Source organism: Lycium barbarum, chromosome 2 (assembly GCF_019175385.1).
Source record: "Lycium barbarum isolate Lr01 chromosome 2, ASM1917538v2, whole genome shotgun sequence".
NCBI classification, from domain to species: domain Eukaryota; kingdom Viridiplantae; phylum Streptophyta; class Magnoliopsida; order Solanales; family Solanaceae; genus Lycium; species Lycium barbarum.
The window spans coordinates 144,678,126-144,697,423 of NC_083338.1; the positions used below are offsets into that span (position 1 = coordinate 144,678,126).

General features: G+C 30.5%; 1 protein-coding gene across 1 annotated transcript; it reads left to right on the forward strand.

The window, feature by feature from the left end:
• The first annotated feature begins 16,302 nt into the window (after positions 1–16,302).
• On the forward strand, positions 16,303–19,120 carry LOC132623306 (cytochrome P450 81C13-like). The gene is made up of 2 exons (XM_060338043.1): positions 16,303–17,568; positions 18,491–19,120. Exons 1-2 carry the CDS (start codon positions 16,657–16,659, stop codon positions 19,118–19,120), a joined length of 1,542 nt encoding a protein of 513 aa, XP_060194026.1. The 5' UTR covers positions 16,303–16,656.
• Positions 19,121–19,298: the final 178 nt, after the last annotated feature.

Genomic DNA, 19,298 nt, shown 5'->3' on the forward strand with positions numbered 1-19,298 from the left:
TCGAATAGTTTTAGATATGCGGTGTTTGAAGTTAGATTTTATCTAGCTTAACGTTTCAACAAACATTTTTGCATGAAGTTCAAGCAAAACTGGGTGAACTTCAATCATATATGCATAATAACTTCAGGCAATCAAGTAAAAATGACATGGTTGAAGTTCAGAAAAAATGATATGAATTTTTCTAAAGTTAGGCTTCATCTAAATTAACTTCAAACACCGGATGTTTGTAATTGTTCCGAAATGAGTAAGCATGTAAAAATTTACTGACTTAAGAACATAAACTTAAACAGTGACATCACCATAGAATATTTGAGCACTTCCCCTTTAGAAAAAAAGAAAACACCGAATCCATCAAACCCAGTTTTTATCACTTCCATTTAGATCAATGGATGGGGCAGATTTACTACAATAAATTATGATGTAACTACATATTAGTCGCTGTCTTTAATCATACTTTTGATCATATATATGCATTGGAGTATTAACTACATCTTAGCTCTTTGCTTTGATTATTTGGCACGACATATTGAAGAAGGACAATCCGCACAAAAAAATGATCGGTCTATGATTTGAAATAGGCCCATTTCTTCACCAGCCCTATACGAGCCGAAGGACGACTTGAAATTCCTGAGGTAAATACTCGAAGGGTCATTTGCACAAAATGACCCTAAACCTATTTCGGGGTGGTCTTTAATTTTTGTCTCTCAAATTTTGATTATTAATTTTGCCCAACATTGTTTGCACGGCATATTTAGATTTCGCAAGGCATAGTTTAGTTTAACATCTGCATATGCATCTAATATACACACAAATTATGCCGGACAAGATAAAACTTTTAACACTCAACATACTTTGAAAAACGACATAATTTTAGATTTCGCTCGGCGTAATTTACGTTTAGTTTCGGCATATGTATCATAACGTCCACACAAATATGTCGGACAAGACAAAACTTTCAACACTCAACATAATCTGAAAAATATTACAAAACTTATGCCGCATAACTTAGTTCCTATCAAATTCGAGCGAGGCAAAACCTCAATTTATGAAGATAAAAATGTTACATAAATTATGCCTTACGAAACAGATATACAGAAATTATGCCTCACAAATAGATATACTTTCATTAAATAAGTAGGGCAATTAGAGACCACATATACGAGGGCAAAAATTACAGACCAGTCCGTTTGAAGGGCAATCCGACAAAAAAATGATACTCGGAGTCTCGGATTTCAGACAATTGCAATTGACATATTTTGGACACGCTGTGAAAAGGTGGAGATGGTGGTGTGGTGATGCTATTGGTGGCAAAGGTTGTGAAGAGGGATGAGATGGTAGCGATGGAAGAAGAAGGGGAAAAGAGGGGTAAATGGGTTAGGGTGGTGAGGTGGCCATGCTATGTGATGTCCACCTCACCAAGTTGTCAGCGCCATGTCAGATTTCATGTCACTTTAGACAATTTTAACGGAGTAGGGGTATATTTGAACCCAAAATATAACAAAGGGGTATATTTGGACCCAAAGTATAACGAGAAAAGTATATTTGGACCCAAAGTATAACGAGGGGTATATTTAACATTTTTTTAATAGTACACGGGTATTGACCCTTTTCCTTTTTTTTTTAAACAAAAAACCATGTTCGTTTCCATAATTGGTCCCACTAGGCTTATAAATTTGCTACTCAAAATAATGAGGACCTCAACTTGGGGAATTGTATCTCTTTAGTTCACGTTCAGAGATTTTTTTCCAAGTTAAAATTAGTTGTACTCTCAAGTTTAATGTCAAGCTTAATTGGCACATAACGATTCCTTCTGGCAGCGATTTGACCACTCGAATTCTGTACATGTATGTGCAGATTATTCACACAATCAGATCCTTTTTTACCCAAATCTGGATCCAAATTTACATGGACATATTATAACTTAAATAAATATTTCACGGAAGAAAGAGTAAAAAGAAGAAAAAACAGATCAATTGATACTGTGACACTGAAGATTTCAGAGCTCTCATCATAAAAGATTCAAGACTTTGATTTTCTACGTAACTTTTCGCATCGTTTGAGGAGTATATATAGGATTAGTAGTACAATATCTGACCATTACAGAAGTAAGCTATAAAAAGTATAAATTGACTACCTTCCAAAACAGACAAAGTTAAAGCACTAGAAGCCATGCTTTGTTAGCATATTATTTCATACGTAATTTTGGCCTTATTTTAAAGGACTGAAAGCGAGAGAGGCCAAAAATTTATAAAAAGAACTTCTCGTGAAGCACAAAGAATATAGTAATACATATTTGGCCTTTATCATAAAGTAAAGAAAACATAAGGAAAGCCTTCCCATCGTGTGTTGTCTCCCTTGTGCGGAGTTATACCACTCAATGAACTTAACATAAATTTATTAGCGTAAAAAGCGGCACTTAGTATATTTTAACAATTTTTAATAGATTATATGCCTTATATATTAGTTAATCTCAACTAGCTATTAAAATGTGTTTTCATTTAACTATCTGGTATTTGAAACTCATAGTTGGCTTGACTAATTCGAATCGCATTTGCTAGGTTCATATATGCGCTCTTTACCAACAAATTTTCTGTTGTCAGAGCTCGAATTTGTTCTCTAGTTAATTGTGGAGGGAAATTAATCATCTCATCACACCATTTTTGTGGTATATTATGTGTTGTTCTTTGCAGTTACCTTTCATAGGCAAAGCTAGAAATTAAACTAGGTATTAGTTTGACCGAATCTAGTACCAACATTGTGTTTGTATTAAAAAAATCATTATATTCAAAACAAAGACACTTAATATCGTTATCTTAAAATTTAGAACTCATAAATTTAAATTTAAATCACGACTCCACTTTTAAATACCTTGTGGCTGATAGTGTAAAAAAGGTTTTACATTATTAATGTACAGAAGGTAAATTCTGTACTTACTACTCCTCAGCTCCTGTCTTTTTTCTCCCTCAACTTTCCTTCCTTTGCTATTCATTTAACAAACTAAAGCTCTTCCCGTTTTTCACCCTTCCTCTTTGTGGGTGCTTCCTTAAAATAAAGCTCTGTGCCTTTCTTTTAGTCTCTGTTTTCAACAGCATAATGCATATTAAGCAGCCTCTACCAGTAGGTCATGTGCAAATGCTAGTAATGCTGGTTTTTCTATTTTTGTTGTTCGCATCTGCAGCTAAAAACAACACAATGGTCGTTGGCTTAAAGAAGAAATCAATGCAGAAACAATCAGAGGAAGAACAAAAGCAGACACACAATTGGAAGATGATGAGGCACTCAATTGATGTGTTTTTTCCAAGTAAAAGGAGAGTTCCTAATGAGTCTGACCCTCTTCATAATCGTTGACAACCATTTTGGACTTTGGGTTCTTGATGTTTCACTTAGTGATGTGATGTTATTTTGGAGATTGTTGATTTTTTGATGCGAATGAAATGATGATCACGGAACTTCGTACATCAATCGCACATCTGATAGTTAGGTGTGCTGTTTTTTAAAAAACTTTGGAGGAGTGTGTTACCCTACCTTTTTTTTTTGTTTTGTTTTTGTTTCGCATCCGTGTTCGCTATTCACATTGAAGCCCGACTAAATGGGGATTTGCGCCTTCTAGGGCCTATTCTGGAAAAGCGCTAACTACCAAAGATTTTTTTACACTCATGACTCTAATCCGGCACCTCTGATTAAGGAAGAAGCAGTCCTATTTGGTGCACCACATCCTTTGGTGGTGTGTGTTACTTTATTGCTTGTAGTAGTTATATAGTAATTATTTCTCCTTTTAGTTTTGTAAGATATAATTTTGTAAATAAGGGATTTGCTTTTTGTTTCATGTTTTCAGCACTTTGAGGAAATTTTAGTTCTCCCTTTTGAGACTTTAATTTAGATTATGCTGTTCCCTTTCTTCTCCTGTACTCAAATTTCAAGGCAGAGTCAAGATTTAAAGTTAATGGGTTCTGAATTGCCATCGAACTAATAGTTTGTCTAGGTTAGTGGGTTCACGTTAAATATTTATACATGTTTAATGAATTTTCTAATATAAATACATAATTTAAGCAAAAATTATTGTTCGTCCAAACCCGAAAGCGATAATCTATCTCCGCAAAAATTATTGGGTTTGTCTGAACCCGTAAGCGATACTCTGCCTCCGCCCCTGCTCAGACTCTTGTGGTGGATTTAAGCAAGAGAAATCGGGAAAGAATTTATTTAGTTTTTCCTTATACAAGTTTTTTTTTTTCCTTCCTGTGTATACAAGTTAGTATAAGGGACTTTCTTTTTTCTTTTGGATGTTGGAAGTATGTGGAGGTTTTCATGATTCAATTAGTATCAACTTAATCAATTTTCTCACTATTAAAATCAAATCAAACATCACCCAAGAAATTGCGTATGTATATTGAAGTCCAGTAATTAGACTTGAAATGATAGAAATGATTTCTCTATCAAACAAGTTGTTTAATTTGGCTAAGGTTTTGATGTAACCTTTGATATCATATTGGCTAACGACCGGCCACTAGGTTGCCACTCAATTCTCAGTATCTCACAAAGTCATAATACAACGACCAATAATTTGAGTTTATACCTTAAAAAAAATAATTCAAAAAGTGTGTTAAATTACTACAACAACAACATTACGTGTGAAATCCCACTATGTAGGGTCTGAGGAGGGTAAAATATACTCATATCTTACCTCTACCTTGGAAGGTAGGGAGACTGTTTTCGAAAGACCCTTGGCTCAAAAGAAAACATGACGAAAAAAAGGTTAGATAAAGACAAGCAGTTCAAAGCAATATGAAAATAAAACTAATGAAAGCGAAAAAGCCACGATAAAGCAGTCTGGAAAAAAAAAAAAAAACAGTAGCTACCATAGATAACTAAGATAATCGAAGTACAAGAAACAACATATAGTAGTAGGAAAAAAAAAGTGTGTTAAATGTGAAAAAATTAATATAGCCAGAAAAAAAAGTGTGTTAAATGTGAAAATATTAATATACTCTTCGTCGGTTACTAAGAAAACGTTGAACGTTCTTGTAGTTCCAAAATTTTCTTCTTCTGATAAACCTCATAGTTAGTGTGTTTGATTTTATCTTTATTATATATTTTAGGGTTATCATTATTTTTAACAAAAATATGTATTTCTAACTGACGGATTGCAAGAGATAGCGCCAACATGTCTGAAACAACGCATGCAGCTTTGACAAAGTAGGATGACATGGGATTAACACGCCTTACTAATATTGTTTTTAAAACTATAGATAAGGTTAATTAAATAATGAAGTGGAACGAGATCAACTTTCATGTTTCATGCTAATTGAAACCATTATCACTTACCTTTTTGAGTATTACTTAAACCAAAGGGTGAAATAAAAAAGTAAGGGTCGTTTGGTCGGGGAACAAATTATCCCGGAATTAATACTGATTGGATTATAATTACCAGATTAATGAAATATAATTATTTAGTGCATCTGATGTTTGGTTTATTAAATAAAATAAAAAATAGGATATAACAATTGTAGTATATTATTTTATCCTACACTTCATGTGGAATAATAATCTCGGAATTATAATTCTGGAATTAAACCACGACTATAACCTATATAATTCTCTAATCTAAATGAGATAACTTTAGTCCCAAAATTGAAACCGGGATAATCAACCTAATATCTTGAACCAAACTGCCCCTAAAGGTTTTGGCTAATATAATTGGTCCTTTTAACCTTAATAAAGAATTGGTACTGTAAGCTAATTATATATCCAGCGTGCCATGTTATTTACTAGGATAGAAATTAGAAGAGTAAAAGCCAAGTTTGTCTACTTTACCTTTTTAACATCGAGAAGCAAAAACTAAAAGCTTCCTTTTTTTCTTCTGAAGTCCGAGCCTCCATCAGGTGGTACGGAACTGATTGAATAAGACGAAGGAAAAGCACAGACAGATTCCCCTAAACCTGACACTGTTAATTCTTCTTAGGCTTAATACCCAGATGGACCCTTAAACTTGACATGTTTTGTAAGATAGGCATATAAACTTATAAGGTGACCAGATAGACACTTAAACTTACTCAAAGTGTATTTTTCAAGTTTTTCAGTTGTTTTGAAAACAAAAACTATATTTTTCAAACACTCACAATTTTCATGGCCAAACAAGCCCTAAATATATCACAAAATATTTTTTTTAAAATGCAAAAATAAGGCAAACGCATATACATGAGACTATAAATGTGCACTTAAACCAATAAATACTCGCTAATCGCAATTTTGCAGCTTTCAAGTAACTCGGTTTTTTTTTTACACTTGAATAATTAAAAAACAATAACTTTAACCAATAAAAATCCTTAAAAAAAGAAATTTCAAATTAAGAAATTTCTTTTTTTTAAGGATTTTCTTCTCGGCTTTACAGTTTTCTTAATTTGAAATTTCTTTTACACTTGAAATACTGAACTTAGAAATTTCTTAATTTGAAATTTCTTTTTTTAAGGATTTTTATTGGTTAAAGTTATTATTTTTTAATTATTCAAGTGTAAAAAAAAATCGAGTTACTTGAAAACTGTAAAATTGCGATTAGCGAGTATTTATTGGTTTAAGTGCACTTTATTGAGCACACCATGTAAAGACAGAAATTAAAGAGCTTGTGGCCTCAATCATTTCCATTTATGGATCTTCCTTTTTTCCTTACTCATTAATCATTCGACTTTTGAAATCTATTACTACTTCAATAAATTCAAATCAAGCCGTGTCGAGTACATTTGCAGAGAAATTATGCTCCCTCCATCTCAAAATAAGTATCTATTTTCGCATTTTGTACATTTTTAAAAAAAATGCTAACTCCTAAAAAAAATATGTATTTTGATAAAATTACTATTTAATCAATATAGTTTCTTGATTATATAAAAAAACTCATTTATTAAAATTGGAGTAAATTTGAAAAAAAAAATTGAATCCTTCTTGAATATGTAAGTTGACACTTGTTTTGAATCAAACAAAACGGCTAAGCGAACCCTTATTATGAACCGGTGAAACTATATATTTGGTATGAACGTAATAATCTGTGGGGGGACATGGCTAGCTAAGAATCTAACAAATTATATTTGGTACCCAATTAGGAGCATGTGAACTCCGAGAAGATGTCTATGTACATGAGAAAATATTCTATTAAAGTTATGCAAGAGTTTCTCTTTTATTTCCTAATTATTAACCAGAATAAATTTGGAACCTTCCCTTACTTGATTTTTTATTTTAGTTTTGAGTTTTATTGTAAGATCACATGAGCTTTTCTATATATATTCTAACTATTTAGAAGAGTGAGTTTCCTCACTTCTTCGTCCTCAGGTTTCGTCCTCCGTTTGTGGGCCCTAAAAAAAATTATGGGTCCACATATTTTAAACAACTACTAATATTTAAAAAAAAAAAAAGTGAAATCCACCACATCCAAACTCACGGGAAAAAAAAATGAATCCCATATTAACAAAATCAAACAATATTTAAAAAAAAATGAATCCCATATTAAAAAACAAACAATGTTAAAAAAAAAGTGCTTAGAAAATCAAACAATTAAATCAATAATGATGGATTCATTGCCACATGCGTATCAACCCATTAGAGGAAGCAAATGAAATTATTGTACAGCAACATACTTAAAATACAAAAATGCTTAGAAATTAAATAATTAAATCAATAATGATGGATTTATTGTCACATGCGTATCAACCCATTAGTGGGAGCAAATGAAATTATTGTACAACAACGGAGTTTCCTCACTTCTTCGTCGTCAGGTTTCGTCGTCCGTTTGTGGGCCCCAAAAAAATTGTGGGCCCACATATTTTAAACAACTACTAATATTTAAAAATAACTACTAATATTTAAAAAAAAATTATGGCCCACATATTTTAAACAACTACTAATATTAAAAAAAAAAATTGTGGACCTCATATTAAACACCAACCAGTAATTAAAAAAAAAAAAAAAAAGTGGAACCCACCACATCCAAACTCACGGAAAAAAAAAGTGGATCCCATATTAACAAAATCAAGCAATATTTAAAAAAAAGAAAAGTGAATCCCATATTAAAAAACAAACAATGTTAAAAACAAAAAGTGCTTAGAAAATCAAACAATTAAATCAATAATGATGGATTCATTGCCACATGCGTATCAACCCATTAGAGGGAGCAAATGAAATTATTGTACAACAACATACTTAAAATACAAAAATGCTTAGAAAATCAAACAATTAAATCAATAATGATGAATTTATTGCCACATGCGCATCAACCCATTAGTGGGAGCAAATGAAATTATTGTACAACAACATACTTAAAATACAAAAATGCTTAGAAAATTAAACAATTAAATCAATAATGATGGATTTATTGCCACATGCGTATCAACCCATTAGTGGGAGAAAATGAAATTATTGTACAACAACATACTTAAAATACTTATACATATATATCCGTTTTCCAATTTTTGAAAAAAAATATTGTGGGCCCATATAGCCTGATGGATTCATTGCCACATGCGTATCAACCTATTAGAGGGAGCAAATGGAATTATTGTACAACAACATACTTAAAATACTTTAAAAAAAAAAGTGTGGTCCCCATATTAAACACCAACCAATATTAAAAAATTCAAAAAAACGCCAACCAATTAAGCATTTAAAAAAAAAGTGTGGTCCCCATATTAAACACCAACCAATATTAAAAAAAAAAAACACCAACCAATATTTAAAAAAAAAAAAAAGTAAATAAAGTGGAACCCACCATCTCCAAACTCATGGGAAAAAAAAAAGGTGGACTCCATATTAACAAAATCAAGCAATATAAAAAAAAAGTGAATCTCATATTAAAAAAACAAACAATGTAAAAAAAAAGAATGCAGACTTTGTATTCGTAGCTAACACTAATATAATAAAGTTTTAGATACGGAGCACAAACTACAATGTTATATTAATCGTGTTTTGAACATAGTTTATATATTATATGCATAAAAATAGTGCAAACTAATAATGTCCAAAAGGGTGGGCCCCATACTAAACAACACCAAGCAATATAAAAACAAACTATATAAAGCATGGGTTTAGACCCATGCTTCATCGTTCGTTGTCCCTTAAAAAAAGGGGGTGGGCCCCATACTAAATAACACCGAGCAATAAAAAAAAGGGAAGAAAAAAAAGGGAACTCACCATCTCCAAACTCATGGGGAAAAAAAAAAAGTGGACCCCATATTATTAAAATCAAGCAATATCAAAAAAAAAAGTGAACCCCATATTAAAAAAAAATATAATGTTAAAAAAAGAAGAAGTGCAGACTTTATATTTGTAGCAAACACTAATATAATAAAGTTTTAGATATGGAGCACAAATTACAATGTTATAGTAATCGTGTTTTGAACATAGTATATGTATATATATTATATGCATAAAAATAGTACAAACTAATAATGTCCAAAAACAAAAAGTGCACCCCATAAAGGGTGGACCCCATACTAAACGACATCAAGCAATATAAAAAAAAAAAAGTGGATCCCACCATCTCCAAACTCACGGTAAAAAAAAGTGGACCCCATATTAACAAAATCAAGTAATATATAAAAAAAAAAGTGCAGACTTTGTATTCGTAGTAAACACTAATATAATAAAGTTTTAGATATGGAGTACAAACTACAATGTTATATTAATCGTGTTTTGAACACACACACATATATATATATATATATATATATATATATATATATATATATATATATATATATATATATATATATACATAAAAATAGTGCAAATTAATAATGTCAAAAAAAAAAAAGTGCACCCCCTATTAAAAAATCAAATAATATTCATGTAATTTCCAATGTATCTCATTAAGTCAATAATGATGAATTCATTACCTCGTGCGTGTCAATCTATGAAATTGCTTTTCTTCAAAAGGTTAAGTAGTCAAACTATACAATTTTTTTTTTATATTAGCCTGAGATCTAATCTAGATATTAAATTGTTATATTTGCTATTCCGCCATGTCATTTATTTGTTATGTTTACTAAAATAAATATACTTAAAATATTTATATTTTAAAATAAGATAGAATTTAATTACTTTTTTATTTTTATTCTTACTCTAATAAACGTGAAAATAAATTAATGTCGTAAAAAAAAATATATCAAATGTAGATCAAATAATAAATAAGGTAAATTAGTCAAATTATAATTATAATCGACGTTTTCTTAAAAAACCATGCAAAAGACAACATGACAAGTAAAATGAGCTAAACCGAGAATATTTACTAAAAATTAAAAAATAGTATTTCTTCGTTTAAATAAAAAATCAATTTCTACTTTGTTTCGTTTTAAACATGTAAAATTAATTTAATAATTTGAATTAGAATTGTCCAAATCAAAATTTGATAAAAAATAATAAGTATTTTACACCTTTAAATTAATCAAATTAAAATTGAAAGTATCAACTGATGCTTAAATATTGCTATTGTTTTATCTCAAAGAGAAGAAAATAGTTTCCTTTTAAACAAGTCTTCTCTTTTAAAAAATATTAATAAATTTGCCGATTTTGTGTTCATAGCGAACATTAATATAATAAAATTTTAGATACGGAGCATAAACTACAATGTTATATTAATCATGTTTTGAACATAATATATATATATATATATATATATATATATATATTATCAATATTCAAAAACAACTACATACACATAAATGCACTATAATCTAAAGTGTTGGGCCTGTGCGCAGCACGGGCATAGGCCGTCTAGTACTACATAGAAGAGCCGGTTGGGCTCCCCTTTCGTCGTCCGTTTGTGGGCCCAACCGGACTCATATATATTAAATAAATGGTGGGCCCATATATTATTTATTATTAAAAAAATGGTGGGCTCATATATTATTTATTATTAAAAAACAACAACTCATATTAAAAAATAAAATTGTGACCATATATATTAAACAATAACTCATATTAAAAAAAAATTGTGGACCCCATATTAAACACCAACCAGTAATAAAAAAAAAAAAAAAAAAAAAAAGTAGAACCCATCACATTCAAACTCATGGGGAAAAAAAAGTGGACCTCATATTAACAAAATCAAGCAATATTAAAAAAAAGTGAATCCCATATTAAAAAAGCAAACAATGTTAAAAAAAAAGTGCTTAGAAAAACAAACAATTAAATCAATAATCAATAACTCATATTAAAAAATAATTTATGGGCCCCATATTAAACACCAACCATTAAGGAGAACCCACCACATTCAAACTCATGGGGAAAAAAAAGTGGATCTCATATTAACAAAATCAAGCAATATTAAAAAAAAAAGTGAATTCCATATTAAAAAAACAAACAATGTTAAAAAAAAGTGCTTAGAAAATCAAACAATTAAATCAATAATGATGAATTTATTGTCATATGCGTATCAACCTATTAGCGGGAGTAAATAAATTATTGTACAACAACATACAAAAAAAAAACTCATATTAAAAAAAAAAAGTAGAACCCGGCACATGCAAACTCATGGGAAAAAAAGTTGAACCCACCACATTCAAACTCATGGGGGTAAACAAAGTGGATCCCATATTAAAAATCAAGCAATATTAAAAAAAAAAGTGAATTCCATATTAAAAAAACAAATAATGTTAAAAAAAAAAGTGCTTAGAAAATCAAAAAATTAAATCCATAATGATGGATTCATTACCACATGCGTATCAACCCATTAGAGGGAGCAAATGAAATTATTGTACAACAACATACTTAAAATATAAAAGTGGTTAGAAAATCAAACAATTAAATCAATAATGATGGATTTATTGCCACATGCGTATCAACCCATTAGTGAGAGCAAATGAAATTATTGTATAACAACATACTTAAAATACTTATATATTAAAATAAGATAAAATTTAATTACTTTTTCATTTTTTTCCTTATTCTAATAAATGTGAAAAGAGATTAATGTCATAAAAGTAAAAATAATATTAAATGGAGATCAAATAATTAATAAGGTAAATTAGTGAAATTCTAATTCTAATTGACGTTTCCTTAAAAAATTGTGTAAAAAATAACGTGACAAGTAAAATGGTCCCATGCTTCGTCGTCCGTTAAGCATTTAAAAAAAAGTGTGGTCCCTATATTAAACACCAACCAATATTAAAAAAAAAAAAAATACCAACCAATTAAGCATTAAAAAAAAGTGTGGTCCCCATATTAAAGACCAACCAATATTAAAAAATAAAAGAAAAAAAACGCCAACCAATATTAAAAAAAAAAAAGGAAGTAAATTAAGTGGAACCCACCATCTCCAAACTCACGGGGAAAAAAAAAGGTGGACTCCATATTAACAAAATCAAGCAATATAAAAAAAAGTGAACCCCTTATTAAAAAAAATATAATGTTAAAAAAAAAAGTGCAGGCTTTGTATTCGGAGCAAACACTAATATAATAAAATTTTAGATACGGAGCACAAACTATAATATTATATTAATTGTGTTTTGAACATAGTATATGTATATATATTATATGCATAAAAATAGTACAAACTAATAATGTTAAAAAAAAAGTGCACCCCTTAAAGGGTGGACCCCATATTAAACGACATCAAGCAATATAAAAAAAAAAAGTAAATCCCATATTAGTAAAATCAAGCAATATTGAAAAAAAATGAACCCCATATTAAAAAAATAAATAATGTCAAAAAAAAAAAGTGCAGACTTTGTATTCGTAGTAAACACTAATATAATAAAATTTTAGATACGGAGTACAAACTACAATGTTATATTAATCCTGTTTTGAACATAGTGTATGTATATATATATATATATGTGCAAAAAAATAGTGCAAATTAATAATGTCCAAAAAAAGATGCACTCCATATTAAAAAATCAAATAATATTCATGTAATTTCCAAAGTATCTCATTAAGTCAAATGAGCTAAAGCGAGAATATTTACATTTTTTTAAATAGAAAATCAATTTCTACTTTGTTTCATTTTAAACATGTAAAGTTAATTTAATAAATTGAATTAGAATTATCCAAATCCAAATTTGATAAAAAATAATAAGTATTTTACACTTTTAAATTAATCAAATTAAAATTGAAAGTATCAACTGATGCTCAAATATTGCTATTATATATAATCACTATTCAAAGATAACTACATACACATAGATACACTATAATCCGAAGTGTTGGGCCCGTGCGCAGCACGGGCATAGGTCATCTAGTTAGTACTAGATGCCACTGCATGTGTTAGCACGGGCCTAACAATATGTGGTTTTTTACTTATTAATGTGTTCCTTGTAATATGTTTTGTTTATTTATAATTAATCTATTTTAGAAATAATGATATATTTTTATGTTGATAACAATTAAGTTTAAACAATTGAAGAAAATAATTAACTTTAAACTTCTCATTTTAACTTTTATGAGAAGCTTTTGTAGCCATACAAATATTAGGCCATAATTAAGAACACAAGTTTCCAAAAGTTCTATAGTTACACAAATATCATGACATTTTTTTTTTTAATTTTCTTTCTAAAATTTTGGGTTGAGCCAAACTATGTTAAACATATTAGAGGTAAAAACTTACTCTCACAAAATGTTTATATCAAATAATGTTAATTTACGATAATTCAGTGATTAGTTGAAGTAAAGAGCATAATAATTAATTATGATTATTATACTATTGTTACCTTTAATTGTGGGTAGAGATAAATACATTACGTACCTTTAGTTAAGTTATACAAATTTATTTTGTTTGTAAGTTTTTGTCTTCAACTTCATATTTCCAAATTGAAATAAGTATTAAGAAGCATAAAATAAATGAATTTTCCACTAAACTTTTCAATTATAGCTAAAAGAGTAGTTTATTTTTTACAGTTGCAAAAACTCCTTAGTAATAGAAATTTCTTTCAATTTTACTTTTTATGCTAAAAAATGCATGTAATTAGAAAAGTATATTTATATCAATATAAATGGCATTCATATCCGAAAAATGAACTTTGATTGCAAATGAACATAATTTAATGCTTGTAATTTTATTAACATGAAGAAAATAAATACATAAATTTATTACAAATATATGTATATTTTTCTTGAGTTTTTTCCTATTTAGAGTATTTTCCCATATTATAATTTTCCATGACTTAATATAGTTAGATTAGCTCATTTGAATAATATCTTATAGTATTAAAAAAAAAAAAATGTCATCTATAAAGAGTAATTGATGATTGTGCTGTGCATGAATATTTTGCGGGTCCCGTGATATGAACATAATTTAATGCTTGTAATTTTATTATCATGAAGAAAATAAATACATAAATTTATTGCAAAATATATGTATATTTTTCTTAAGTTTTTTCCTATTTAGAGTATGTTCCCATATTATAATTTTCCATGACTTAATAAAGTTAGATTAGCTCATTTGAATAATATCTTATAGTATTAAAAAAAAAAAAGTCATCTATAAAGAGTAATTGATGATTGTGATGTGCATGAATATTTTGCGGGTCCCGTGATATGATGACATAGACATGTATGAGACACCAAGCAAAACACAAAGTTAAACGTAGAATAAGTAGAAAATACTATCAACTTAAAATGACTAAAATGCCATCAACAAATAAGTTAACTATAAGAAAGCACACATGTCGATCTCATAGGCTTAACTCACTCTTCTATATAGTAGTAAAGTAATTTGTAATTACATTTCTCCAGTATAATATAATTCGCGTGCCTCATTATATTTTTTGTGTTCTAAGATTTTGAATCGAAAATCTCTGATTAAAGACGAACAAATTCCATCCATCTGGACATATTGTTTGGTGGTATATATGTATCTTAATTTCGTGATCAATCAAATGAATGTTTCTTTCCATCATACACCAACTAAATATTTGATTTGGGCACTTGACCTCCCTAACTTTTAATGCTTCATTTCTAAGTGGAGTACATCTTAACACCACATACATAAGCTGTGTGAATAACTTGTTGAAAGACGTTTTTTTTGCAATTTCATGTGGAAAAAGATCAAGTATTTTGCAAAAGCCAACTTCTTTTGGTTGTTCTCATATATACCCGGTTTCTTCAAATCTTCTACGAACTTAGAAACTATATAGGTCCTCAGATTCATTTTTTTTTAATAAAATTCGAGACGAAGGCCACCTCAGAACTGTGTCTGTTTGATCAGGTATTCAAATTCTTAATTTTAAGAGGAAAATTCAAGCTAGAATTATGAATACTCTCTGCTATATATTACTATTCAACTCTTCCGATCGTCATGAATGACGTCTAATTATGTGCAGCCGTGCGGGTTGAGAGAATGTGTAATCCAATTAGTGCTAGTATACTGTATAATTGACGATTGTAATTTATTTTATAAGTAATATTCAATTAAAATTGCATGTATTTCGTGTTTGTTGTGGCTCACTTGCTAACGTGCAGGACTACACTTTATTGGTAGGGTTAGCATCTTTAGCAATGCGAAGAGCACACACGATCGAGACCCATCTAATTATTTGATCTTATTCAATCTCTGCACTTAATTCCCATATGTAAACGCACGAGACCTTCAATCTGCAAATTAGTTGATCTATTCACTTCCTGTCCATGTACACCTTTAAATAGGAGTGAAACAAATACAACATAGATATATACAAGGATTTTGGTAAAAATTTACTCGCACCTTGTGTTTATACCAAATCATACTAATTTACTATGTTGCGTCATAACTTAAGGTGAAAATGTGTATTAATTAATTGTGGTTAAGTAGTTGGAGTCTATGTAAACATATATATTCATTAGATTGGTATAAATACCGATGCGGATAAGTTTCACCGAGTTCGGATAAGTTTCTAAGAATTTGGGAGGTAGTATGATACAACAAAAATGTTATGAAACAACAATATATGAAAGCAATAACATCGAAAATAAACAACACACAGTTTTAAGTAGGAAATCCTCAAGGGAAGAAAACATACGACTGTCGCCAACCCTTGCTTCATCCAACCGCAAGGGGCTACTGTCCCCTGCAATTTCCACAGTCAGGCCCACAAACTTGAGATAAATGAACCGGAGAAGTTATCTAGAGATGAGTAATTGCCGCGAGCATACCTCTTTCCACCAAGGGCGATCCAATAAGCAGTTAGACCATTAACCCTCCAAATTTAAACTATGAATATGTTCATAGTAGTAATTAAAAGTAATCTTAGATAATGTCTCAAAATGAGTTAGTCAAGTTACAGTATTATGGATCTAAAGTATTCTAAGGACATCTAGGAGAATGAGTCAATTAGAGGAAGGTTAAAAGAACTAGTTTGTGACCCAAAAAATTACAGTAATATTTATAACTGCTGCTGATCTTTCTACTTTTCTGAATTTTACAATTCCTCACACAAAACCAATTACCGTTAAATGAGTACCACAATTCACAACTTACATAAGTTTCACATTATCCTTTCCATATTCTAACGAGTTTCACAATTCAATTGTGTTTCACATGATCCCTAAAAACCAGCAATATAACATTATACATTGAAGGGCGAATGTCGTCTATATAAAAAAAGGGCTAAGCAGCAATGAGTTCTCAAAGACTTTCTAAGCTCAAGCATTTTCAAGTTCGAAAAAAAAAAAAAAAAAGCATTCTTCAAGTTATATATTTCAGCCATGCAGAACTTGTATTCTAATTCCTCTTACTGCTACCTAGCTATCCTTCTATTTTTCCTCGTAATTTTATTAGTAAAACACTTGCTTCATCCCAGAAAACATTTACCACCTAGTCCTTTGTCTCTCCCAATAATCGGCCATCTTTACCTTACAAAAAATTCACTTCAGCAAACATTTACCTCCTTATCAACTAAATATGGACCGGTTTTATATCTCCGGTTCGGTTGTAGAAATTTGCTTGTTGTGTCTTCTCCATCGGCTGTGGAAGAATGCTTCACAAAAAACGACGTACTATTTGCGAACCGGCCACGTAGCATGCTAGGAGACCGGCTTTCTTTTAACTATACTGCTATGTTTTGGGCACCGTATGGCCATCTATGGAGAGTTCTCCGCCGTCAAACGGCTATTGAACTCTTTTCTTCAAACAGTCTTCAAAAGTCTTCTTTAATTCGGGACGAAGAAGTTTCGATTTTAATTCGATCTTTGTTTAAAGCCGGTAAAAAAAGTACACGTGGAGGAATCAGAGTTAACTTGAGCTGTTGCATTTTTACCTTTGTGTTTAATGTTATGATGCGAATTGGTACTGGAAAATGTTGTGTAAGTGAGGAAGATATTGGAACCGAGAAGGGCAAAAACTTAATTGAAGAGATAAGGTTTTTTTTTACTGCAAACTTGTCGATTTTGAACATGTGTGATTTCTTGCCAGTGTTGAAATGGATTGAGTACCAAGGGATTGAGAAAAAGATGAACTTAACGAACACGAAGAGAAATGAATTCTTGAGCAGATTACTTGACGAACTTCGACATAGTTGTGCTAAGGGAAAGAAGACGACGCTGGTTGAGAAACTCTTGTGTCTTCAAGAATCTGAACCTGAATTCTACACAGATGATCTCATTAAAAGTATTCTACTGGTACGTACGTACGTTTTCTCAAACTTTGGCATTAAGTTGATACTTAATTACTAATATTTCCTTGTTTTGGCTCATACTTTTACTACTACCAAGAAATATATTCCTCGAAGTCGCATGTACCCTTATAAGTACTAACGTCGCTGACGTGTTTTTTGGGATGGAAATGAAAACTGGCTACGCATTCGTTCATAATGATTCTGGATTTGGTGGTAACAGTAGTTGTGAGCATTGTCATCATGTCATGTTAGAAAAATTGCCATTCCTGTTTGCAACAAACACCTATCACAGTTGAATTTAACTAACATACACAAATTACAAACCGACGGGGTTAATTTCATGATGATTACTCCAACTTTTATTTTATTGTTCTGATGTGCTAAACTATTTTTGTAACAAAAGAATCACTATTTAAGTAAATAACCTAAAATATTTTTTCTAATAGAAAAGTTACTTAGTTTTGCAGTTATCACATAAAGTCCCTAAGAGAAAATAAAGTAGACATTTTTGGTAATACTTACGCAAATTTGAGTAATTTTTTAATTACAAAAAGTTGTTTCGTGAATTTATGTGATATTTATGAAAAGTTGAGTGGGTTTTTCGTTACAAAGAGTAAATTAGTGACTTTAATTTGATTAAATAAAGTAAAATTTAAGTGACCATCCGTGCAATTACCAAGATTGACAATTTATACATAGGTATTTTACGATGATGTGTTCTTATCCTTGATGTAGCTAGGAAATATCTTATCTTCTGTGTTACTAATTCCTCATACATAGACGGTTATCTTTAATTACCTATTAGGTAATATGATGGTGTATAAATTCTTTTATATTGTAAGTCTATTAATTAAATTACTACCATAACTAAGAAACCTAGAATTAACATGATTCTTATACTAATAAACGTCTCTGGGGTACTTCAGGCTTTGTTCGTTGCGGGAACAGAAACAACATCAATGACTATTCAATGGGCGATGCGACTTCTTTTAGCTCATCCTGAGGCATTTCACAAGCTGAGAGCTGAGATTGATAGCAAAGTGGGAAACGAGAGCTTGCTAAACGAATCTGATCTCACTAAGCTTCCTTATTTGCAATGTGTTATCAATGAGACGTTGAGATTGTACCCTCCAGTACCACTTCTATTGCCTCACTATTCATTAGAAGATTGTACCATTGGAGGCTACGATGTACCAAAACATACGATCCTGATGGTTAATGCTTGGGCCATTCATAGGGACCCCGAGTTATGGTACGAGCCAGAAAAGTTTAAGCCGGAGCGATTTGAGGCTATGGAAGGGGAAAAAGAAGGGTTCAATTATAAATTTGTACCCTTTGGAATGGGGAGAAGAGCATGCCCTGGAGCCACTATGGGCTTACGCACTGTTGCATTGGTTTTAGGCCCGTTGGTTCAGGGTTTTGACTGGAAAAGCGTGGAAGAGGAAAATAACCTGGATGCATGCTACAATTCTAAAATAACCTCGAATAAGGATAAGCCTTTGGAAGCTATTTGCATTCCGCGAGAGAATTGTATTCAACTCCTTCCGCAGCTGTGAGACTAAATATATATTCATATACAAATGCGTCGTATGCTAGCTCCTGTGTGTTTGTATATGTATAGTGCTATAAGGATTTATCTTTGTGTTCTAATTAATGGAAAGAACTAAATAAGATCTCTAAGTTGAAAATATTGTGTAAAATGGAACATGTAAGCTTAAGTATAAAAATTTAATT